General features: G+C 38.5%; 1 protein-coding gene across 5 annotated transcripts in view; it reads right to left on the reverse strand.

Annotated features, from left to right (window-relative positions):
• Positions 1 to 4,788: 4,788 nt before the first annotated feature.
• The window catches only part of STON2 (stonin 2), a 70,606-nt gene continuing 52,792 nt past the window's right edge, over positions 4,789 to 22,602 (reverse strand). For 4 of the 5 annotated variants that reach the window (XM_042869229.1, XM_042869314.1, XM_042869065.1 and 1 more), the window contains exons 5-7: positions 15,047 to 16,882; positions 10,339 to 10,541; positions 4,789 to 9,287 (exon numbers count right to left, since the gene is read on the reverse strand). In XM_042869229.1, the coding sequence (XP_042725163.1) occupies positions 9,204 to 9,287; positions 10,339 to 10,541; positions 15,047 to 16,882 (2,123 nt within the window). In that variant the 3' untranslated portion in view covers positions 4,789 to 9,203. The remainder of the gene's footprint in view (positions 9,288 to 10,338; positions 10,542 to 15,046; positions 16,883 to 22,602) is intronic. The other variant, XM_042869401.1, reaches the window with a different exon arrangement.

Consider the following 22,602-nt stretch of genomic DNA (forward strand, 5'->3'; position numbering starts at 1 on the left):
TGAACTGTGTTCAGCTGGAGCCCTATCATTCCAAGGTACCAATTTAATGCTATTATAGTTTTTATTATAAATATTATTTTTTGTTGCCTGAGAGACACAATCTTTTATTTCAGTTAGCTTTTGGAGTTGAATTTCTTAATATTTGGAAAAGGCTATTTCTTAAATGGCAGCTGATTGGAAAGGGCAAAGTGGTATCCTAAAATGTATAGGCCATGAGATTTTGCAGCTTCACTTCATCAAAACTGTTGACTACAAAATTAACTGTCTAAACTTTCCAGTACTATGTGAAAATATCACACCACGTATGTATATATACCATAATGGCTACTAAGTGTAGATCATACATTTGGCTGACTTAAATCTGAACATTCAGAATCAATTACAATATGTAACCAGCATGAGTGATTTTTTAACACCTGTTCAATTGCTCCCACGTGAAAGTGATGAAGAATCTCTCCCTTAGGCAGAAAAATTTTGTATGGGATGTTGTGAACATAATGGGGCTTTTCTAGCAAAATTAAGCAGGGTGCTTGTATCAAGAAGGTAGTTATTATGAGCTCTGTTGGTTACACTGCAATTGTTCCAAGTAGAATGTAAAAGTGCAGCCACAAGAGGGAGGCAGGAGTACTTAAATGACAGCATAAAAACTGGCAGAACGCAGAAATAAATCAGAGAACTGTGTTTTCAAAATATGCCTCTTCGTGCTAAAATCCCCCAATAACACTCTTATTGAGAGCAATGACTGTTAGCTGTAAATTCTGTAGAAATAGGTTTATAGTGCTTAATATGTTAAATGATCAATGTATACTGAAAATAATACGTCTTTAATTAAAAGATGTATTATTTAATTAAAACCTGAAAAATAGCAAAGAAATTACTATGTAACAAGCTGAAACTGATTTTCCCATGGATGATCACTCTCAGGTCTCACCTGAGCCTTCTCTTTGTTCCAGACTGAACAGCCCCAGAGCTCTCTCTGCCTGTTCTGATAGGGGAGGTGTTCCATCCCTTGAATCATTTTTGTGGCCCTCCTCTAAATTTCTTAACAGCTACAGAAATTGCAATGAAAGATTGACAAACCCATCCAGTACCCTGAACACTTGAAATCTTTGCTCACTCTTATTCTGTCTTGAACTGTTTTCACCTCTGGCTGTCAGTCCTGTCCTGCCAGCTTGTTTCAGACAAGGAGGAAAAGGGAATCAAAAGTCTTTCACCTACCTCTGGCACAGTGCTCTAACCATTGTGCAAGTTTATAAAGCACATTGCATACTCTGGACAAAACAGCAGATGAGACTCTTCAGGAGAAAGAATGCAGGAGAATGTTTGGCTTGAAATTGTGTTTGGCTATTTAACTGTGTAAGGTAGATTGAGACATGGAAATTCAAACCCTTTGAGAGTGTCATCCAAGTGCTTCTTCAACTCCAGCAGCACGGGGCTCTGCCCACTGTCTGGAGGAGCCTGTTCCATGCCTACTGCCCTCTGGTGAAGAATCTTTCCCTACCATCCAGCCTGACCATCATCTGATGCAGCTCCACGCTGTTTCCTTGGGCCCTAGTGCTGCTCCCAGAGAGTGCTACGCCTCCACTCCCTGTGAGTCCATGAGGCCTCCCCTCAACCTGCTCTACTCTGGGCTGAACAGATCAAGGGATATTGGAGATATTTGAAGTGCCTTATGAACACAAAATTAAATTCAGTCTTTAGATAGGTTTGAGTCCTACTATCGATGCTCTGCAGAACAGTCAAAGACAACAGCTTTTTTGTGGTTCAGTTCAAGATCAAATTATACTGATCCACAAGCCATCTAGTATTTCATAACATTCATGTTGTTGTTATTATTATTATTATTATTGTTATTCTGGCCTATTTTTTCCTTTTGTTCCTATGGTCAGCATTTGCAGACTGGGATTCTTCAAGTTATATTTTTTTTGGGAGTCCTGGGGCTAGTCCCAGGACTTCATGAGATATTAACATATTTTTCTCTGATGAGATGATAACTTCAGCACATTCTGTTTTGCCACCCCCACTCCCTCTCATGCCAGCTGTCGCTTCCTGAATGCCAGGGACATTCACTGCTCCTGTGCAAAGGATAGGTAGAACAGCTTGCAAAAAAAAATAAAACAATCCTGCCGACTGATGCAGTTCAAACAAGATTTTGATTCAACTACAGGAGGGGATGGAAAAAGATGTCTCTAATCATCACTTGGTTGAAAACTGTCTGCAATTTTGGTTTTGTTTCTCTTTTTGTTTCTCTAATATGAGCCAACAGTGTGCTCTTGTGGCTCGGAGGGCAAATGGTATCCTGGGCTCCATCAAAAGAGGGGTGGCCAGCAGGGACAGGGAGGTGATTGTCCCCCTCTACTCTGCTCTTGTGAGGCCCCATACTGCGTCCAAGTGTGGAGCCCGCAGTACAAAAAAGACAGGGAGCTGTTGGAGAGGGTCCAGAGGAGGGCCAGTAGGATAATCAGGGGGCTGGAGCACCTCCCCTATGAGGACAGGCTGAGGGAGCTGGGCTTGTTCAGCCTGGAGAAGAGAAGGCTGCGGGGTGACCTCATTACAGCCTTTCAATACCTAAAGGGAGCCTACAGAGGGGAAGGAAATCAATTCTTTGAAAGGGTTGATACGTGTAAGACGAGGGGAAATGGTTTAAAGTTGAGGGAGGGGAGATTTAGGTCAGACATCAGGGGGAAGTTCTTTACCCAGAGAGTGGTGAGGTACTGGAACAGGCTGCCCAGAGAGGTTGTGGATGCCCCATCCTTGGAGGTGTTCAAGGCCAGGTTGGATGGGGCCCTGGGCAGCCTGGTTTAGCATTAAACGTGGAGGTTGGTGGCCCTGCATGTGGCAGAGGGGTTGGAGATTCATGATCCTTGAGGTCCCTTCCAACCCTGGCCATTCTGTGATTCTGTGATTCTCTTGACCAGAAGACAGAATTCCCCTACAGTTCTGCCTGCATCTGTGAGCTTTTGGAGCTTTCCCAGTGTATTCTCTTTCAATCTAAGTGCTCCAAACAGGCTGCACCCCAACATATTTCTCAGGCTCCACACAGAGAAGTAGAGCTTTCTTTTTTTTCTGTTCTGCATAAGAGAAACCCTTACAGAGGCTCTCCCCCTTGGGAAATTACTTTCAGATGTATTCACAATATATTTCATCCCATGCCTTCAGAAGCTCTTTAGGCTACAGTACTTGTTCCAGGTTTATCTATAGCCCCTGGGGAGGCAGCAGCTGGGATCCTGTGAACAGCAGCAGCCTTCTGCACCATGGAAGGACCAGCCTGCCCTGACCCTTGCACTGCAGCACGTCTGCGATTGGGGTTGCATTGTGGTTCCCCAGTGCAGCTGCTGGAACTGCTGCAGCCACTCCTCTCCATCAGGTTGTGCTGTTCCATCACTCAGGATTGAAAAAGAAACCTTTCATAGCTGGTGTTTGAAAAACAATTACAACTACTTTTTTTTTTTTTTTTTATTTTAATGGCTGTTTGTATCAGGTTTCTAATCCTGTGACCAAAAGGACAGAAGTTTTTTTCTGTGTTCATTGTTTCAGATGCATCTGCTGTGGCATAGAACTGCTGCAGCAAGATTCTGGATGAGAAACAATAGTCTCTTTCTGTTTCGCTTTACCTCAACTAACCTTCAGCAGTTTTTTGACTACTCATAAGTTGTCAGCATATCTGAATTAGATGGTAAGAGCAGCCATGGCAACTGTGAGCACTGGGAGAGAACTGTGATGACTTTTCCCTCCAAACTGCGCTGTCTCACTCTAATGATGGCTTTTGTTTGGGTACTCTTTGTGCTGGCACTCTGACATCTCCATCTCTTGCAGAGAAATATTTTGGCTTGTCTTGAAGGACTGCATTATTGCTGAGGAACTTTAAGTTGCATGTTTTGAAACTTTCTGATTTTTATATAACTCTCTCATTTCTAATCCATTTTGCAGATTGTGAAGTTATGATGGTAAGTCTAATCCTACACTCCCAATGTAATACTATCTAATCTAACTACACTAATACTAATGTCGATGAGTATCTGAATAACAGTAAATAAAGTGCTATTGCTACTTAACTTTCCTACTCAACTTTCCTCCTTTCTTATGGCTGACATAATTTACTCTTGAATAATGAACGTAAGGAATCATTCCCTGTGTGCCTCCATTTTCTTATACTATAAAACAACTGACATACATTTAGTATGTTAGTGAGTTAGTTAGTGAGTTGTACTGTGGGCTCAGCAAAAATCTAAGCAGCCCTTATAATGGGTATCTGATTTCCATCAGTCAGTGAGACTGTCCACCTCTTCAGTCTGACACAGGGAGTGCTTTTGAGAAAGTGACTATGAGAGAAGTGGAAAAATGTATTGAATGATATACAGCTTATTTAAACTTGAAAGAAAATGAAGAATTGTATCAGAGGATTCTGTAAATTTTTCTGACATTATCCTTATCCTTGTTTTGCAGAAATATATTCTGATCACAAGAAGATCCCATTCAGAGCTTTACTGTTAGAGTGTAAAAGTTTAAGAGATCTGCTAGGCAGAAGTTTCAATTCTCAATTACTTTGCTTCAGGACAACTTCATGGAAAATGTTGGATTCTCTACTATGAACTGTTGAAAGATTCAAGCTCTAGACCTGATACATTTTCTTTGCAGTCTATCTTTCAGTCTAGGTGATCAAATCCATTCAAAACATTTCATTTTCCTCCTCCAAATTTAAGAAGATTGTTATCGAGTTATCAGGACATATAGCACATGCTACATACAATTTGAATTTCACAGTGAAATTGTGGATATGGTGTTTCATCTTAGCATTTATTTAAGTTTTCCCATATTTTAAACAAAACATTACATCCCATTTCAACCCATAAAATCAAAAGGAAAAAAAACCCCAGCACTTCTATAAAGTTAACCAGTGTATAGACTTTCTCATTTTACAGAACAAAAAGATAGGAACATGTTACTAAATAATTATCAAACCAATCAATGTCAATAGTGCAAAGAATGGACTGCAAGTAGAGGGGAAAGAGGGAGAGAGAGAAGGACGGATGGTCAGATGGATGGGTAGATGGCTGAACAAAACAAGGCTAGGAACAGTGATGCCCATTATCAGAGAAAATTTCCTATCTCAGACAACTCATGATGTAGAAATAATTTCTATGGCAGAAGAGGGTAAGTACTTCATCAATAAGTGATATGCGTTCTGCACTGACCAGTTCTGGAGATGAGTACAGCCATAAAAACAAGTTGCCAAGACTTACAGAAAATAATTTTTCAACCTCTTGAGCAGAGGTAACCTATGAGGGCCTTGATTATTCAAGGGCAGAGGGAAATTACTGAGTTTCATACAAGCAACAGACAGAATAATTACCTCAGGCTGAACTTTGTTGCTCTTGTGCGAGAAATTGTTCTCAGTTCTAGAGGGTGAATAACCAAGAGAAAAAAGAGTTTTAGAAGCTACTGAATCATGTGGACAGGTAGACCAACAGGACTTGGGTGTCTTGCCAGTATGTCAGCCAGCAACCCACCAGAAAAGGTAGATTTCTGTGATGTTTCTTATGATAGTGTTGCAATGATGAAACTACAATCTGTCTCCTTTAGAGGATGACTAAATTTGAGTCTAAATAAAATCAAAGGACAAAAATATCATTGGTTAGTTACAGTATTCCTCAGCTGAATTCACCCATTTTCCTTTGCTAACAGACTATGCATATAGTTAATACATGTAAGAGGATTTCACTAAAATTAGCTCAGCTGCCCGGAGATGATCTTCATCTTTACCTCCTGTGATCAAAGACCAATTCAGCTAATTTTTCTAGGCAAAATTCCCTGCAATACCTCAAGTACCACAGCACAAAATGAAGCAAAGTCATAATGAAAAATGAAAAGTTCAAAGTGGAAATAGCTTCAGGGAGTAAATGTATGCTTACCTTGAAGGCACATTTCCTGCATGGAACATTTTAGTACTACAAAGCTTTCAAATAAAACAAAGACAGTGATAATATCTTCATCAAAAGGAGTGTTACACTGAAACTATTTAAAGAAATTCTTCCCCAAGTTAAAAAAAAAAAAAATGCTCTAAAGGCCTGTCTTATATTTAGCAATTTCTGCTACTCTAAAATGGATAAAGCCCTCAGTTCTTTTCCCCTCACCTCCAACAACGGTCTGTCTAAATTACTGCTCTACCTCTCTACTGCTCTACTGCTCACATAGATGAGGTTCATATGTGGAAGAATTGGCACAACTTAATTAAGCAAGAACGATGACAGCCTCAACAATGGCACTTAGGAGCTCAGTGTTCAAATACTCAGTACTTATCATGGATGCAGATTGGAAAGATCTTTGAATGGTGCCACTTGATTGTATCAATATTATATTTTCTGAACATTTTGGTTGTTAGTGCTCTTTTGAAAAATCAAACTACTCACAGTAGTGATTCAATAGGAACTGTGTTCACAAATACGATCTTTTGAAACTCTGTGTGAGGATTTCATATCTCAAAAATTCATATTTTTGAAAATTCAGTGGCAAGAACATCACAAAGATGTCCCCCAAACATCAAAATGGATTAAAATAGCTTTTTTATAAACCTCAACACTCCATCAGTTTTGGCTGCATAAACTCCTGCAGTCTTGGAAGAGATTCTTCTGTCATTCAAATAATTGTGTGAGAGATTAGCTTTAGGCCCATACTCTTGTTTTCATTCATTAACTTCTACTTTAAAGAAAATAAATAATCAGTAATAAAGGAGTAGAGAAATGAAGTAAATCCAGAAAACTCCAGTATGTTAATCTTTCAGTTTTCGGGAACTGAAATATTTTTATGGTGGAGGTATGATAGAGACTGAACAGTTTGGAATTCAACTGAGATGGAAAGTGAAATTCCTCTGATTTTTTTTTTCCCCCTCATTAAAGAGTACAACATACTTTTTCTTATTTGCTATTATGTGTTAGTATTTTCAAGGGATGAGGGAAAAAATGCAGAAATTCAGACACGAAGTGTCTGAATGCAGTTTGTCCACATCTGACACTTTCTCAGCAACATCTCAGAACACATTCAGTTTTGACTTGCTGGATTTCTTGCTGGTCATTTTCAGGAACTGTACACTGGGGGCTACAGTAAGAAAAAAACAGGAAAAATACCAACAAGTCCTTCAAAGGCCTTTGAAACATAAAGCGGTAACAGAGCCGAGAATCAGTCATGAATTCAGTTCCATGCTGTCAGATATTTCATAACATATACATCGTTATTTAATAAATAGTTCCTGACAATATATCACTAATTTTCATCCATGGATCTCAAAACGCTCTGTGAAAGTTAATAGCATTCTTCCCTTTAAAGTGAGATGATGCAAAATTTAGCATTAGCTGGTGTACTCAGAGAAGTTCTCGGGGCTTCAGTAAGATTACAAACTTATTATTGAGAAGTCCTAGTAGGACTGAGACTTGATATATTTACGGCAGTGTACATTTGCCAGAGGTTGTGTAGTAACATGGCTGTGTAAATATTTATCACTAGGCATAAAAAAAAAAAAAAAAAAAAAAAAAAAGAGGCATAAAAAGGCATTTAGAAGTTCCCTACAGTTTGGTCTAAATTCTACCACTGCCGGTTACAGACTCAGTATAATTAATCTCATGCTTTATTCTGGACTGCAGTGATTTTTATAGGAGTCACAGTGAAAGTAGTAAACCAGGATTGAATATTAATTTTCTGTTATACGAAATGTAAAATAAAATAAACCTATAAAATTATAAACAAGCTTTCATTTTAACTCATTCAAATACATTGCCAAGGTTTTCCATATCTGTGATTTTAAAGTCAGTAGAAATCTTTCAAAAGATAAATGATTTAATAAATTACTTTTTTTTTTTACATTAAAAACTATCTTCAGACAAAATATTATGGAAGCCATGGAAACAGATATAAAAAGTAAGTGTTCTGAACACTGTTCTCTTTTCTGAAAAAATATATGAACGAGTGATTTTTGCCTTCTGCTTGCTTTTTTTTTTTTTTTTTTTCCAGAAAGAAGGTTTGAAACTTGCTTCTACTTTCAGTTAAATGGAGATCTAGAAGTCTCCATGATGGAAGCTTGTTTTTAATTTTTGAAAAAATATTTTGTGTCTCGGTTACCTGGATTTTATAAAGATAGCTGCAGAAAAATTACTTATATGGTAGGTTAAAGATAGAACATGAAAGCAATATTGTGTGGCAAACAAGGAGAGACTTCCAAGGAATTTGGGGAAGGCAAAAAACCTTGTTAAAGTAATACTGTTCTGACATTTTTGATAACCATCCGTCTTATCCTTTCAAGAGAGCATAAAACAAAACAAACAAAAAAAAAAACCAGCCAACAAACAATGTATTTCCCTTAAATATCTTTCTATTTAGGAATGATCTAATTTCAGAAAAGTCCCTTCAGTATCATCTCTACTATAACACATTCCCTGTTACTAGCAGCTGTAACCCTGTTCAGTCAAAATAACAGGACAGCCCTGAGTAGCTCATGAAAATTCTAAGAAATTGCAGGATTCTTGCAGCTTGTCCAAACCCCATGAAAATGTGCACAACGACAGCACAGTTCAGAGAACAAGGCAGGAAAGGGTAAGTAGAAGAATGGTTACATGATTAGCTGTACTGCCAATAGCTTGTTTGCTTGATGTTTACTATGTTTAACATGTAGAATCTGTTGATTCTCCATGATGATGCTCCAGGGTTTTCAATCTGTTGATGACTTCAAAAATGAAACCTCATATCACTGCTTCACTTGATGTTCCCTGGGTTTTATTCGACAGTTCAGAAGGAAGTGAATCTGCTGATGACCAAACCAAGCAAAATACAGGAAAAATGCCTATTGCAGGAGGATAAGATCGTGAGATGAAGACTGCTTTCAGATTTGGCTGTGATGGTGTTCAGTGCAGAACCCAGATGGTGAAGAAGCACAAAAAGCAGGCTTGACTGTAAAGTGACTCATTCTGTCAATACATCAAACGTATTGGTGATAAGTACTTTAATTGTTCCAGCCCATGGGTCCACTCCAAACAAATTACTGGTGACCTTCTTCTCAAGATACAGTTAATTACAGGAAAAATAAAACTCTTGAAAGCATTATTTTAAAAGTAATACTCCATACTTTTAAAAGAAAAATACCAAAATCTGCAAGTCCTTTCTTCCAAGTCTGTTAGTTTGACCACACCTCTTGGGACTTGAACACTGATATTCCTTCACTGTATGGCACATTCACTGAGATTTGCAGTATCTTCTCCCTTCAGATCCTCACTCAAGCTTTTCTTCTGCTCTATTTCTACCTGACAGAGGAAAAACGACATTGATAATGAGGAAAAAAACCACAAAAATTGAAAAATCCTTAGTGGTCACTGCTCAGATGATGCAAGTCTTGGTAAAATTAGAAGATTGTAAAGAGTAATAGATTGAGGAGGGAAAGATGGATTTGATTTTCTATAAGGTTTTGAGTCAAATCCAAACAATTTTATAACTCAACAGCGCCATAACAATTTCTGGAAGAAAAAACATCAGGAATAGAATTGGTCTCATTTTTTTTTCATTCCCAGTCCCATCTATATTTTGAATCCAAACCCAGAACCAAACCTGCAGAGGTTGCTTTCTACATGACAGCAGAAGACTAGTCTCAGTTTTAAACTCTGCAAAGCAACTGATGAAAGCAAAGAGATTTATTTGCAAAAGGCACATCTATATCTTTTTTCTAAATTTTGATACCTCCAAAAATTCAGGGACAATTGAGTGTTTAATTCTTAGAAGGGATAGTTAGGAAGATCAAATATAATCTCTCTGAAATTTCAGATACTACTAAAAATCTAATAGTATTTCACATTAAAAATATTTGCCATGAGAATCTTTTCAGTATCTCTCATAATTGTTCTTACAGAAGGAGGTAGAATGCCGATTTGATCATCTACCATGCAAGTCTGGCATCAAGATTCTTGGCAGGTATACATATTGTGTATTTTCCCATCTGTTTGTCTCCTTAGGGCAAGCAGAAAAAAATAATAAGCACAGAAGAAATGTTATCCTTTTGTCTGCTGTAGTACTCCCACTGTAAAACTCCCACTGTAGCAAAAGTCTCTGTTCACATTCCTACTTTATCAGCTTTTCCCCAGGAACTGTTGTATGCATGCTCTTCCACAAAGCCACTGTAAGAAGTGTTAGCCCATTTTTGCTGAGCCATAATCCTCAGCTTGTCTGCCATGAACCTGCAGGCTGCACACATGGGGAGCCACTGCAACAGAGCCTGACATATCAAATTCCCATTGGTTTGCCTAGACTTTTCAAGACAATGAAGTATGCAAAGTAACCATGGTGACAAATGCTCATTTTTACCTTGTAACTGTAGTGTGCTGAATAGTTGACCCACTTTCTCACACCAATCTTGTCCTCAACAGAAATGGACCGAACAGTGGCTTTGGATGCAGAAGTAGTGGGCATGTCAAATTCCACATCTACATGGCGGACAAAACTGGAAGGCACTTCCCGGTCAGAGCCAAGCTCTAGGTGACAGAAGAAGCAGTGTGGATGGCCAGAAGCTGGAAAAAGAGACAAAACAGTCATGAAAGTTGTCTTGCTTTGTTGAGAGAAGATTGCATCTAGGTAAAAGCAACATCATGAAACAGCAAGAAACTGAGAATCTGCCTGGGTGAACTACTTTGCATCAAGTGTCAGGATCTTATCTGTTTTAATGGCATTGAAACTCCATATGCTGGAGTTTCAGTTCAGTTTAATTAGTCAGAGTAAATAAATTAAATGAACTGCAAAAAAATGACTGTCAATCAGTCCAATTTGCTTTTAGTGGGTCACAATTCAAGATGTAAATCAACCACCATAGGTGAAGATATTTTCCCTCTTATTCTCTGAGTCTATTTAACATGCTAAGAACACTGTGGCATATCCTTCTAAAATATCATGCATTGATAGTAAGTAAAGGTAGATTTGACAGTTATCTCATATTTATTTTTGAAATGGCTACCCCGATATATTGTGAAAGCAAACATACTGGATAACATTAAACTTTCCTGGGTTCAAAAAGCATATTTGTACACATCTTGGAAGTAACAATTTATTCGTCATTCTAACCCTCCACAAGATGGCTAGTCATTAAAGATGGAAAGGTGAGAAACCAACAGTGTTTAGTTCTGTTATCAGTACCTAATAACTTTTTGCTATTATATATTCTTCACCTTGTTTTGCTGGACAGCACATATGTTTAAAAAAATGAAGTAGAACTGCTAGTTAAGTTAGATTTGTTATATTTTTGACTACTGTCAACTCCGTAAGCTCTTGAGCAAGCCATTTAGGTTTTGTGCCTCCCTTTCTCTCTATGCCAAATGAGGATGAGAACACTCACAGCCACTTCAGGATTTCTGACTGAAGGGATCCCATTATAATTTTTTTTGTAAAAACAAAACAAACCGAACAAAGAAAAGCGATCCCAAGCTCAGTAAGAAAGATAAATAATATTCCCCTCCCAGTGCAAGGCACAGCAGCCCAAGTTCTGGTAACTGCTGGATATGGCCTAAACTGCATTTTCTCCTAACTTCATTTTCTGGAATGACTGAAAAATTTGGGCAGAAATTCAATTTAAAAATTTCCCCAAACTTAGCATATAATACTTCAGCCTACAATGTTAACCTGTAGCAGAACACATAAGGCTCTGAAGTGTGGAATGTCCAGATACCTTAATAAGAGGCTCCCTACCTGTCCTACTTACATTACAGGAAAGCTGATCAAGGTAGAGAGCCTTCAGAAATGCCTACAGTTGTAGTTTAGAGTTAGAAACAAATTGATCCCATGAAATATTTATTTCATTAATTTGAATTAATTCAAATAGTAAGAAATATCTGAATTTATTTAAATTCACTTTACACTGGAATTTCAATAATTTAATTTCTTCCAGTAGGAATACCAACTACAAGAAAAGACCATGCACAATGCTCAAAGAAATATGGAAGTTATTAATGTAAACCAGATCAGCACAGTAGACAACCAAGCAAACAGATTATGAGAGCAATTCCACCACTGAAAGAAATACTGAGTACATCAGCTTTCATTAGTAACCTGAGGCACACAATGGACAACTTCTGTGCACCTTGTGTGTGCTCAGAAGGCTCATTCAGAGCTCCCTCTACAACCGACACATGCACTTTTCTAATAAAATCAGGAGGAAATGACCAGACTGATTTTCTTCTGAGCCTCCTGCTTCCTTGAGCTACTAGCATTTCATTATGACTATCATGGACCTCGTAATGTAATTCATAGAGACACTTGGCTTACTGTGATTGGAGGGAATCTGTTTCAAAGCCCTCTGGTGTCCTAACATGTTTGCATTACAGGATTTAATTTACTGCAGAGGGTGCAGCGGGCAGCATTTTGGGGACCCTCAACCAAACTGGGCTCAAGTTCAACATCCAGACCCAAGCCCCACTCAGACGCTGCAGCCCTGCCCCATTCCAGGAGTGTTTTCCCATGACTGGTGGCTGGTGGATGTTTTCTTAACATTCTGCTGGTGGATTAATAAAAAACAGAAACACCTTGAGCCCAGACTGCTGTATGTGAAACTCTGCAGGGCCTTTCTTTGTCAAATGCTGTGACTGTCTTAGTTGTGAATAAGAGAAAGGCAGTATAACATTTACTAAGTTACCTTATAAATGATTTCAGCAATATGCTCATTAAAATGCAATCCACATTAGTTTTCTAGGTCAAATTATAGTCAGAGTACACACAGTCCTTCAATTGTCACACACTTTCCAACCCATAGTCAGAAGCAAACACTTTGTCTAAGGCAGTTCATCAGTGGACCAGACACCTAAAGGGACCCAAAGTGTTGCCAGGGGTGAGCTGCAGGTGCAGTGGTAAGAGAGCATTGAGTGTGAGTTCAAGGAACATTCTTATACTTAGATGTTGAAAACACTGTCATTTATAGAGACTGCTGTAACTGGGAGGAGATGAGCTATTGTGTAAACCTGTGAGTAGGGCTGTATACTATCAAGAATGCACAAGGTTGGGAGCAGACTATGCATTCTTATTATGTGATCAGAAGTGTATGTGGTCCATCAGCCAAATCTAAGAAGGAACAGGAATAAACTTCCCTAGTTCACCCTCATAAATCAATGCTCTTGAGTGGTTCCGTGTACACCCCTCTTTGTTTGCCTCATACTCTGAGTAAGGAAAGCCATGGAGTGAGTACTGTCAAGAAATGTAAATAGCCCTTGAAAGATAAGGTTAGAATTGAGCTACACTTAACCTATCCTGTCATCACTTTTAGATTCCTTCCCTCTCATATACCCCATGCGTCCCTGCCAAGGCAGTGCTTGCAAGGCCCTTCCTTTCCCTGAAATTACATCTGGCCTGACCGGAGAGGTGAGGACACTCTCTTCCTTTCAGGATGTAAACAAATACTACAGCCCTGTGCACTGCACAGTGACACTGATGGATAGGTGCTCTGTGGCAGGGTGCCAGCAGCAGTGCCGAGTGTGATTCATTTCCCCCTGACACAGGGCATGTGTAATGAAGCCTCACACTGGGAGGGACAAGATAAAGGAAGCAAGAGCCATAGATAAACATCTCCCTTGGAGCTGCAGTGGGTAAGAGAGCATTGCCTTGCAGCAGACTGAACAGAGCCAGGAGTTCTGTCTCTTCTCCTTGTTTGCTACACGCTTCTTCTGTGGCTGTGTTAAAGTCTGGGGGCTTACATTTTCCCAGCTGAAACATCAGTATGGCGTAATGAGATCTTTGGAAAGGAGATGCCACAGAAGGCCCAGTTTCACAGCATCTCATTCCCAGAGCTTATACAGATGGCATAGTGAGATTTTCCTCACAAGCAGGTTGTTGCTCATACACAGCCCGAGGTTAATTTTTCATTGCAATATTTTATGAGTTCCCGAGCTCTCTCTCTTCTTATGACCTGCATTACAGAAAACATGGAGTCCTCACTTTTGTCCATGATATCCCTACAAATTTGTAACCTACGGTGTAACCTGGTGTCTCTGGGCTGAAATGTGATCCAAAAGCTTAGAAGACCTGGATCAATGCTTTGCTAACACTGCAGCCTAAACTTGGGATAAACAGCTGCACTTAGAAAGTGTCAGATCTGATCCAACACTAAACTTTTTTCAGGAAACACCAAACACATAAATGCACTCAGCCATAGAGCTGCATTACTACAGCATCAATATTAAAAATATGCATACATTTTAAAAAGTCTAGATGAAAAAAATCAAGAAGTAGCGTTCACTGTATGTAAAAAATAAACCTAATTTATCTTGATATTATTGCCCAGAATGAAGAGTTGGAAGTGGAACAAATAGCAGCAATGGCTGAAGTGAACAGTAGCTTGCACATATTATTTGAATGTTTAATTATTAACAATTTAGGAGAAATGCAAAGACTTGTGGATTTTATGTTGGTATTTTCTCTTTGAGATTAAGCTGCATTTACCTGTCTGCACTGATCACAGAAGTATAACCACAACTAGTAATTGCAGAACATTCTTTATAATAGTTGCAACTATACTTTCTGCCCTCTTACAACCTCCCACTCCAAACACTAAGGATTAATTGCAGTGTACATGTCAAGTACATAGCACTGGCCAGTGCGTTTGCATGGCAATGGCGATGAATGGAAATGAATGAAATACAAATCAAATGTGTTAGAACTACAGCACATGACTTGTTATTTAGTCATGTAGCATAGTATCTTGTCTTTGGAAGTCAACCAAAACAGTCTTGCTTCCAATAACAGTGCTAAACACACAGAGATGTTTGATGCAGAAATTCCATAGTGTACTCATAAAAGCTGAGAAAGAAGGCATATTTTTGCATCTGGAAAACCCCAATCAGTTTTTATAATTAGCAGTGTTGGCAGGATAATTAAAACTACTGCAATGAAGGGTCAGATAAATGCAGTGTGTAACTATCTGATGCCCTTCATTGCGAAGAATGATTTATCTCTCACCTTGTAAACACGGTATTCCCTGTCTTCCAAAATACATAACTTCTTTAAGTTTACTCCTGTAGAGATGGTATGCACAACTCACCTGAGTTTTTGTCAGGCAGTCGGTTTATTCTCCATACAATGGAATTAAAGGCATGCTCATATTTGGCAGTTCCCAAGGTAACTCTCATGACTGGCTCAGAACCAGACAGACTGGTTGATCCAAAAGTAGCCCCCTTATTCACCTTGGCTTTCAAAGATTTTTCCCCCAGGACACTTTCCCGGCGGAAGTTCTTCACCCACTCATTTGGCACTGGGTAGCGGATCATAACATTTTCACAAGGGACCTGAGTTAAAGGGTCACGATTAGAAGAGAACGCAGTGGACATCATCAGCCAGCTCTGTACCTCCACCTCAGCACCATTGATGCTGGCTGCTGTCCTCAGTGTGAAAGGCAAAGTTTTCTCTGCAAAAACAGTTCTGAATCGCATCAGTTCAAATCGGCAAGCATCCAAGGGGTTAAACAGGATAATACGAGAGTTATTAAACATGTCCTCATCCACACATGAATGGAACCGACAGCTGTATAATTTAATCCACTTTGTGGTAGTAGTGGGCATAATGTCTTGCCTTGCAACTATTTCATTCCCTTTGATTAGGATATCGTTAAGACCCAGTCTGCATTCTGCCAGGCCTGAAAGGAAGCTGAGAACATATATATGCGTCAGCACACTGTGCTGGAGAATCACACTGTCTCCTTTGGCCAAAATGCCATGAAACTCATCCCTGACATCAACAGTAATTTCTTCTTCTTGATAGTTTAGTCCCACTGTGCTCAGATCTGTTGATGAGGCTGGCAGGTTCATCAGCGTGTCTTGCACAGCACTGATGAAGCTTAGGAAGTCCTGATAATCTGTAGTACCAAGCTTGATGATTTGCTCTCTCTCTGCTGTGTGAGCAATGGCTGGTTTAGGCTGATACTTCTTTTTCTCCTTGTAGGTTGTGCGATCCAATCTCACACTGTGTATCCTTCCATTCTCATCATAGTTCTGCAGTTTGCGCTCTGAAATCTCATGATTGATTTCAAGTTTGAATTCACGGAAAGGTTTCTCCAATCCTTTCTCATAGAAAAGCTGAATATATCCACTGTCAGTCAGCTTCACGTATATTGGTCCCCAGTGCCTGGATGACATAATATTCTTCTTCTCTGGGATTCTGAGCATCATTGGCCATCCATCCTTTGGCTGAGATGGTGCCAGGTTAAATAAAGTGGCCTCAGGATCATATGGCATTGTTGGGTCATCATCAGGCAAGGTAGGGCTGCTCACATAATCTGGGTCTCCAATCTGGAGTTGCTTCAGCTGCTCCACAGCATCTACATGAGTTACACTTTTGTTTGCCTCTTGGAAACTGATGGTATCGGGTTCATGATGGAGAATAATGAGGGAGTCTCTTTGGCTTTTGCCTGGAACACTGGAGACAGAAGAGCTTTTGGAACGTCTGTCTCGCTCCTCAAAGAATGAGCTGAATGGATTGATGGGTGAGGGTTGGACATCTCGAAGAGACTCATCCAAGAAGGGATTAGTAGCACTCCATGGTGGTGTTTCAAGAGAAGGCAACTTGGTTAAAGAAGAGAGATCCAGTTTTTGAATTTTGGAGAGGTCACCCAATGTGCTTTTGGGACGTTCTCGTTTCTTAAATGATGCAGTGAGGTTAAAGTTAACATCTGGAGCCTGTGTTTCTGGAGGTGAGGTGTCTATTTTCAAAGGAGAAAGATTCTGTGGTGAACAACTGATTTCATTGTCATCAAAAGTCACCCAGCTGGGAAAGCGAACTGTGGTTGGTGCAGCAGAACGGCCATTCATGGAGGTGTTGTTCAGCTGCCAGTTGACAGCCTCCATATCTACCTCTTCATCTTCTTGGAAAGATGAGGAACTGTCTTTAAAAAAAAAAAAAAAAAAAGAGGGGAGGGGAGGAAATTTCAGCTAATTATTCTGAAATTATCTAGTTCTCTGTACTAAAAGAAAAGCGCTGTCTGCACAGTAGCATGCTGTGTGAGAAAGATAGAAGAAACTTGGATAATATTCTGTAGAATATGGCAAGAATTAATAAAGAAATAGATTCACTTTTAAATAGGCAGTTGAACACAGAAAAGGAAAGCAGGAAGAAGTACAGAAGGAATGATAATAGTGATTGTATCTCTTAGCTCTCATTCCAACACAATGACCTAAGAAAAAAAGGCACCATAAAAGGTGCCTAGGTGGCATTTTTACCCCAGATGTTTTCAGAAGATGTGCTCTGTAGCTTACACAGTGGGAAATTGTCTGCCAGTCCAGAGATGTCTCTGACAATCTTGTGGAGAATCTATAGTCTAGGTATGTACATTTGGATAAAGAAAAATGTAGTTTTGGCTTGCATTATGGGAGCTGTCCTCAAACCTTTGCCAGAACAAGACTCCCTTGATCACTCTCCTTGTCTCAGACTCCGCCAAGACATTTCCCCAGAAGCCAGCATTGTACTGTGCTATTTCAATCCCAGCTCTTTCTGGAGGAGATAGCTGCAGCAGTAATAAGGTGTTCCCCAAAATGAGCATCACTTTTTCAGCATGCAGAGATTACAGGGTTTTCTTCCTGTTTTCTTTCCACTGTGCTGATGAATGAAAGCATTAAATTAAAATCTGTGGTTGCACATCAGGTTTGCCCTGCATATCATACAGAAGGGCAAGCATTTGTGCCTTTTACTTCTGATAAATATACAGATCATGTTTTACACAACAGTTTTTCAGCAAAAACAGAAAAGTGACTGCAAAATGTAGCACTTCACTTTGGCTGTACATCTCTGATGTGAACTTATTTTACAATAACAACAAAAGCAAAATATTTAAGTCCATATTCAAACTGCTATCAGTTACCAAGATAGATGAGCTTGATTCTCATTCTGCATAAACTATAATAGACAGTCTGAATTTTCATTTCAGCTCAATTTAGAGTATGAAATAAGGAATATTCATCTTAGCCAAAGTCCTGACATTAGCTTGTTGTAATGCTTTGGATTATTTGATTTTCTGCGCCTCTCATCCCAGCTGTATCAAGACCACCCAACTCTTTGATCTAATCATAAAACGCTTTATGTAAGTTCTACAGGTTATTGTAATTGAGAATTTTATATAAAGTGGAATAAAATCAATTTATTTTTCAAGCCACTGCAATAATAAAGTAATATCAAGAAAAAGCATCTTTTACAGACTAATCATTCATTAGAAAGTGTTCCACTTCTTGGAAAAGAAGTTTCACTACCTCAGTTTCTCAGATTTTCATCTCTAGCCTGTCCTTTCACTTCTACCATTGCACAAAGTCTGCCCATAGTCCCTGCTACTGGTTGCACCACTGGGTATAGCAATGGGTCCCTTATACATTAGTTTTGCCACCAGACTACAAATAGATCTGTGGATTAAAAAAAAAAAAAAACAACAAACAGATTATCGTCCACAACCACATCCTTAACAAACAATTAAAAAAAAGAAAACAAAACACCACGACAAACCTGATCCTCAAGTCCATACTTACACCTTCTGTACTGTCTCATGTTTTCCCAATATTTTGGTCAGTAAGCATGTAATTCCCAGAAGAAAGCAAAAGCAGAGGAAGGATGTAATAAGAAACTCTGTTTTTATGGTATTTCTGGAAAAACATTATTCATTCTTTCTAGGACTTCTAATAGTCCTGTGATGAGAACATCAGTTTCTCAAGAACACAACTCTTCTCTGCTTGGAATTATAATTTTTTCTTTTCCTGTATTTCAGCTTTTGAATTGCAGAAACCAAGCATAACTCCAAAAATGAAGTATTAACATTTATAGCAAATTTTAGAGAGGAAGATGAGCCAAATTCCTTTAAAGTTTGTATAAAAACCAGACAGAATTCACCCTACAGATTTTCTTTCTAAACTGAAGACATTTTATAAAATAAACTATTTTCTTTTTTGTGTGCACATTTGTTTTAACTGAGACACTTCGAAATACCACTGAAGCATTAAATATAGTTTTGTAAATGTAAGCATTTGTGTAACTTTATTCTATAGAAAAAACAATAAATCATTATTTGAATTGATACAAGAAAGTATCAAATTTGGAAAGAGAAATAACCTTTCTTCCTCAAAGCAAATTCAAAATTACATTCTTCTCTTGCCAAAGTACCAAATGGTGAATTCACAAATACTTGAAGATTACAAAGCTAGTTCTAGAAAGACAGTTTTTCAGTTTTGTGAGAGTACCACTAATAGCAGGGAGGATAAAAATAACAGTATGATAATGCAGCTAAGTATTCAAAGCAGCTTTCTGAGAACTAGATGAAACAGTGTGTATATCTCAAGAGAAATACTGTAACTTCTGTGGAAAGAAAAATATCTCATGGTGAAAAATCCAGATGTCAGATAGCTCAGACAATAACTTGAAGTTTTTTCTCATCTTTGCTTTTGGCAAGATCCTCAACATAGATGATAATGTCTAAAATGTAAATGTCCTTCAACTTGGAAAGACCCTATAGTTCTGGGAGAGGTCGTTTAAGAAAACAAATCCTCAGATGAACAGCTAAGCTAATTGGTTTACTACTTTGTTTCCATAAGTGTTTTTAAAATTCCTTCCTAGAAAATAAAATCAAGAAGATGACTTGATGAACAGTCTTACACCCACAGAGTGGCTCCTGACTGAGAAGGATTCAATCTTAATTAAAAAAAAAAAAAAAAGGGAGGAAGTGATCAACATGGAGGACGTGTTTTTCCCTTCTTGATTGACCATCATTTCTTTCCTAAACAAATGACTTTGATGAGTGTTTATTTGGCCAAATGAAAACATTTTCAATTTGTCTGCCTTGTCAGATTCTAATCTGAAAGGTTCCTCCAGCCCATCTACACAACACAGCAGGATGTTTATCAGGAAGGAAAAGAGGACAGTAGCTCCATGTCCTTTCCCTGTATGAATCTACTATACAGCTCTGCTCTCATTCTCTCACCTAAGTAGTGTCCCCAGCTAGCACTAGTTGTACCTTACTACATGCACGTTTGTACATCATTACCAAGCCATTAAATTATATGGAAATATATAATTCCTGGTGAACAACAAAATGCCTTGTAGAATTGCACCATTTTTTTTTCCATCCAAAGGCCTCCTAATGTTTTGTTGGCTTTACGAATGTTCAGCAGCAAAATGCTCAATTATTTCTATATGATAAACTGAAAAACTGTACTATGATATAATAGATATAGAACATTTGGTATATAACCCACTGAAAGGAAAGAAGGCTCTGGTCCTCTTTATTGTTCTATCTTTTCATTGTTCCATTTAATCTCTTTTGGCCCAAATGACCATGCAGTATCACCTAACTTATGCCCAAAGGGAAGGCACACATCCAGCTGTTAAAGGACGTTGATACCCTGCAAACTGTTTATGATAGAAACAGTGTCCCACAAGTAGAAAGATTTGAAGGTGTGGCAGATCTATTGAAAAGAAAGCTGGATAAAATTACTATGTTAAAAAATACACCTGAGCAAAAGCCCGGATTTTTAAATCACTGACTACTTGTCTATTTTCTCTTGATATTAACTAGCTTGGAACAAATCTAAATAATCTAAATAAAGATTCCGTCACTAATGCCAAACTTTATCTGAAGTGATTATGCTTATTTCACAAAGAACACAGTGTAAGTGTGCAAATATTACATAAGCTGGACAGAAACCTATAAACTTGTTCATTAAATACTTCTGCTCCTTCACTGCACTTGTGAAGAGTTTCAGGTTTGCTACATGCTATGAAAGCTGGCTTCTGCAAGCTTTCCTGTTTATCACAGCTCTGTTAATGGTGGAGAATCACACGTTATTGCTGCAGACATCAGTCTAAATTATTCTAACGATTTTGCTGAACAAGACTACAGCAAAAAAGTACCATGGAATTTATCTATAAAAGTCTGCAGCTCGAAGAACCACAGCTGTCTTGCCAATGAGAAGTTAATGTTTATTTGCACAGAGAACGTCCCTGAGAGGATAACAGTTATTACTTCCATATGCTTCCCGTGTAGCTTTACTACCAATCAGTATTGGTAGCATTTAGGGGGTACTTGGAAATACTCTCTACCAACCTGCAGGACATTTTCTTTCCATGAGATTCAGAACAGATTTTGGAGACAGAAGAAGAGGCAATTGTCTCTTCTCAAGTTAGGGCAATGAGGGGCAGAAAGCCCTGAACCCTTTGAGCACAAACATCCAGCAGGCTGGAAGGTACAACAGCTACAAAAGTGATGCCTCCTATTTTATTATGCTGGCCAATAATCTGGTTCTCCATCTTGCTGAACTGTCAGTTAAGAAGTAATGTTTTTAACTTCATGATTTACAGCACAACTAAGAGGTATTTCAGAATAATAATCACAAGCTACGTAACTTGCAGGCACAAAGTACAGTCACTGACCTTTTCTTGCTGTGGTTCCCTTTCTTGTTCCTACTCCTCCCACTTAAAAGGCTTCTCAGATTATGTTGAATGGATTCATCATTGTATTTTCACCATGTTTTGTCACATCCTATTGAGACATCTGTTTGAACTTGGGTATCTAAATATAGGCTATGTAAATAGGTAATTTAACCTAGTGTAGTTCTGTTCCAAATCTGCAGTAATTCTAATACAAAATACTGAGGAGCTTGTACCCAGCAGTGGGTTAATGACTATTTAAATATGATTCCCATTGCTTGGCTAACTGCTGCAAATTCATCACAAGTCCCAAAATAAGTTTAATCATTAAAAGAAGTTTAATTATCTGAAATTTCAAAGACATTATGCCATAGAGATTCCAGTACTATTTAAAAAACAACTAATTTCATCTATGCTCAATTAATTTAGCTCTATGAATCTCTAATCTTTATGAGAATCGCAAGTTTTCATTTGTAAGCCATTGTGCAGACACTATACTGAAGAAGAAATAGAAGTAAATTCTGTCTAGCTGTGATAGGCTGAGACTGCAGCAGACCTAATACTGCAAGCAAGTTGTCGAAAAGAACTGTCTTCCATACTCCATCCTAAGGGACTCTAGAAGTCAGCATAGTTTTTGCAAACTTTATTGATGTTTTGACATTTTCTTATTATTCTACACCTATAGAAAAACTTATCTGTGGGAGGTAAAACTACCATATTTCAGGCATTAGTTCCTACTGTGCTTCCTTGCTTTCAATTATTTGCCCTGTGTCTCCTTCACTGATGCTGACTCTTGCAACTGGAAAGGGAAGAGAACATCTTCCCAGCAATTGAGCCTGACCTAACTATGAGGTGTACAGGTACCAGATTAAAGCCCAGTGGAACAGTGGTAGTTGTAGCTGGAAGTTTCACTGCAACCAGCTACGTATATTACTAATTGAGGGCCTTTTTTATTGCACTTGTTTTCCTTTCCTCTTTGTCTTTACTCAATTGAAGAAATTAATTGAGTCTGGAATTCAATCAATTCAAGGGACAGAGTCCTTTCACTATGCCTTGAGTGAAGAAAATGCTCAAGATAACAAAATGAATTTACAACTTAGAATATTACTGCATGATTTAATTTAAAAATATTCACTATTTAATTCGCATTATATTTACTGAGTAGTCAAACATTTCAGATGTGGTATGAAATAACCGAAACAGTAT

The sequence above is a fragment of the Lagopus leucura genome, unplaced genomic scaffold, assembly GCF_019238085.1.
Source record: "Lagopus leucura isolate 7727_CA_CO unplaced genomic scaffold, USGS_WTPT01 Super-Scaffold_1, whole genome shotgun sequence".
NCBI classification, from domain to species: Eukaryota; Metazoa; Chordata; class Aves; order Galliformes; family Phasianidae; genus Lagopus; species Lagopus leucura.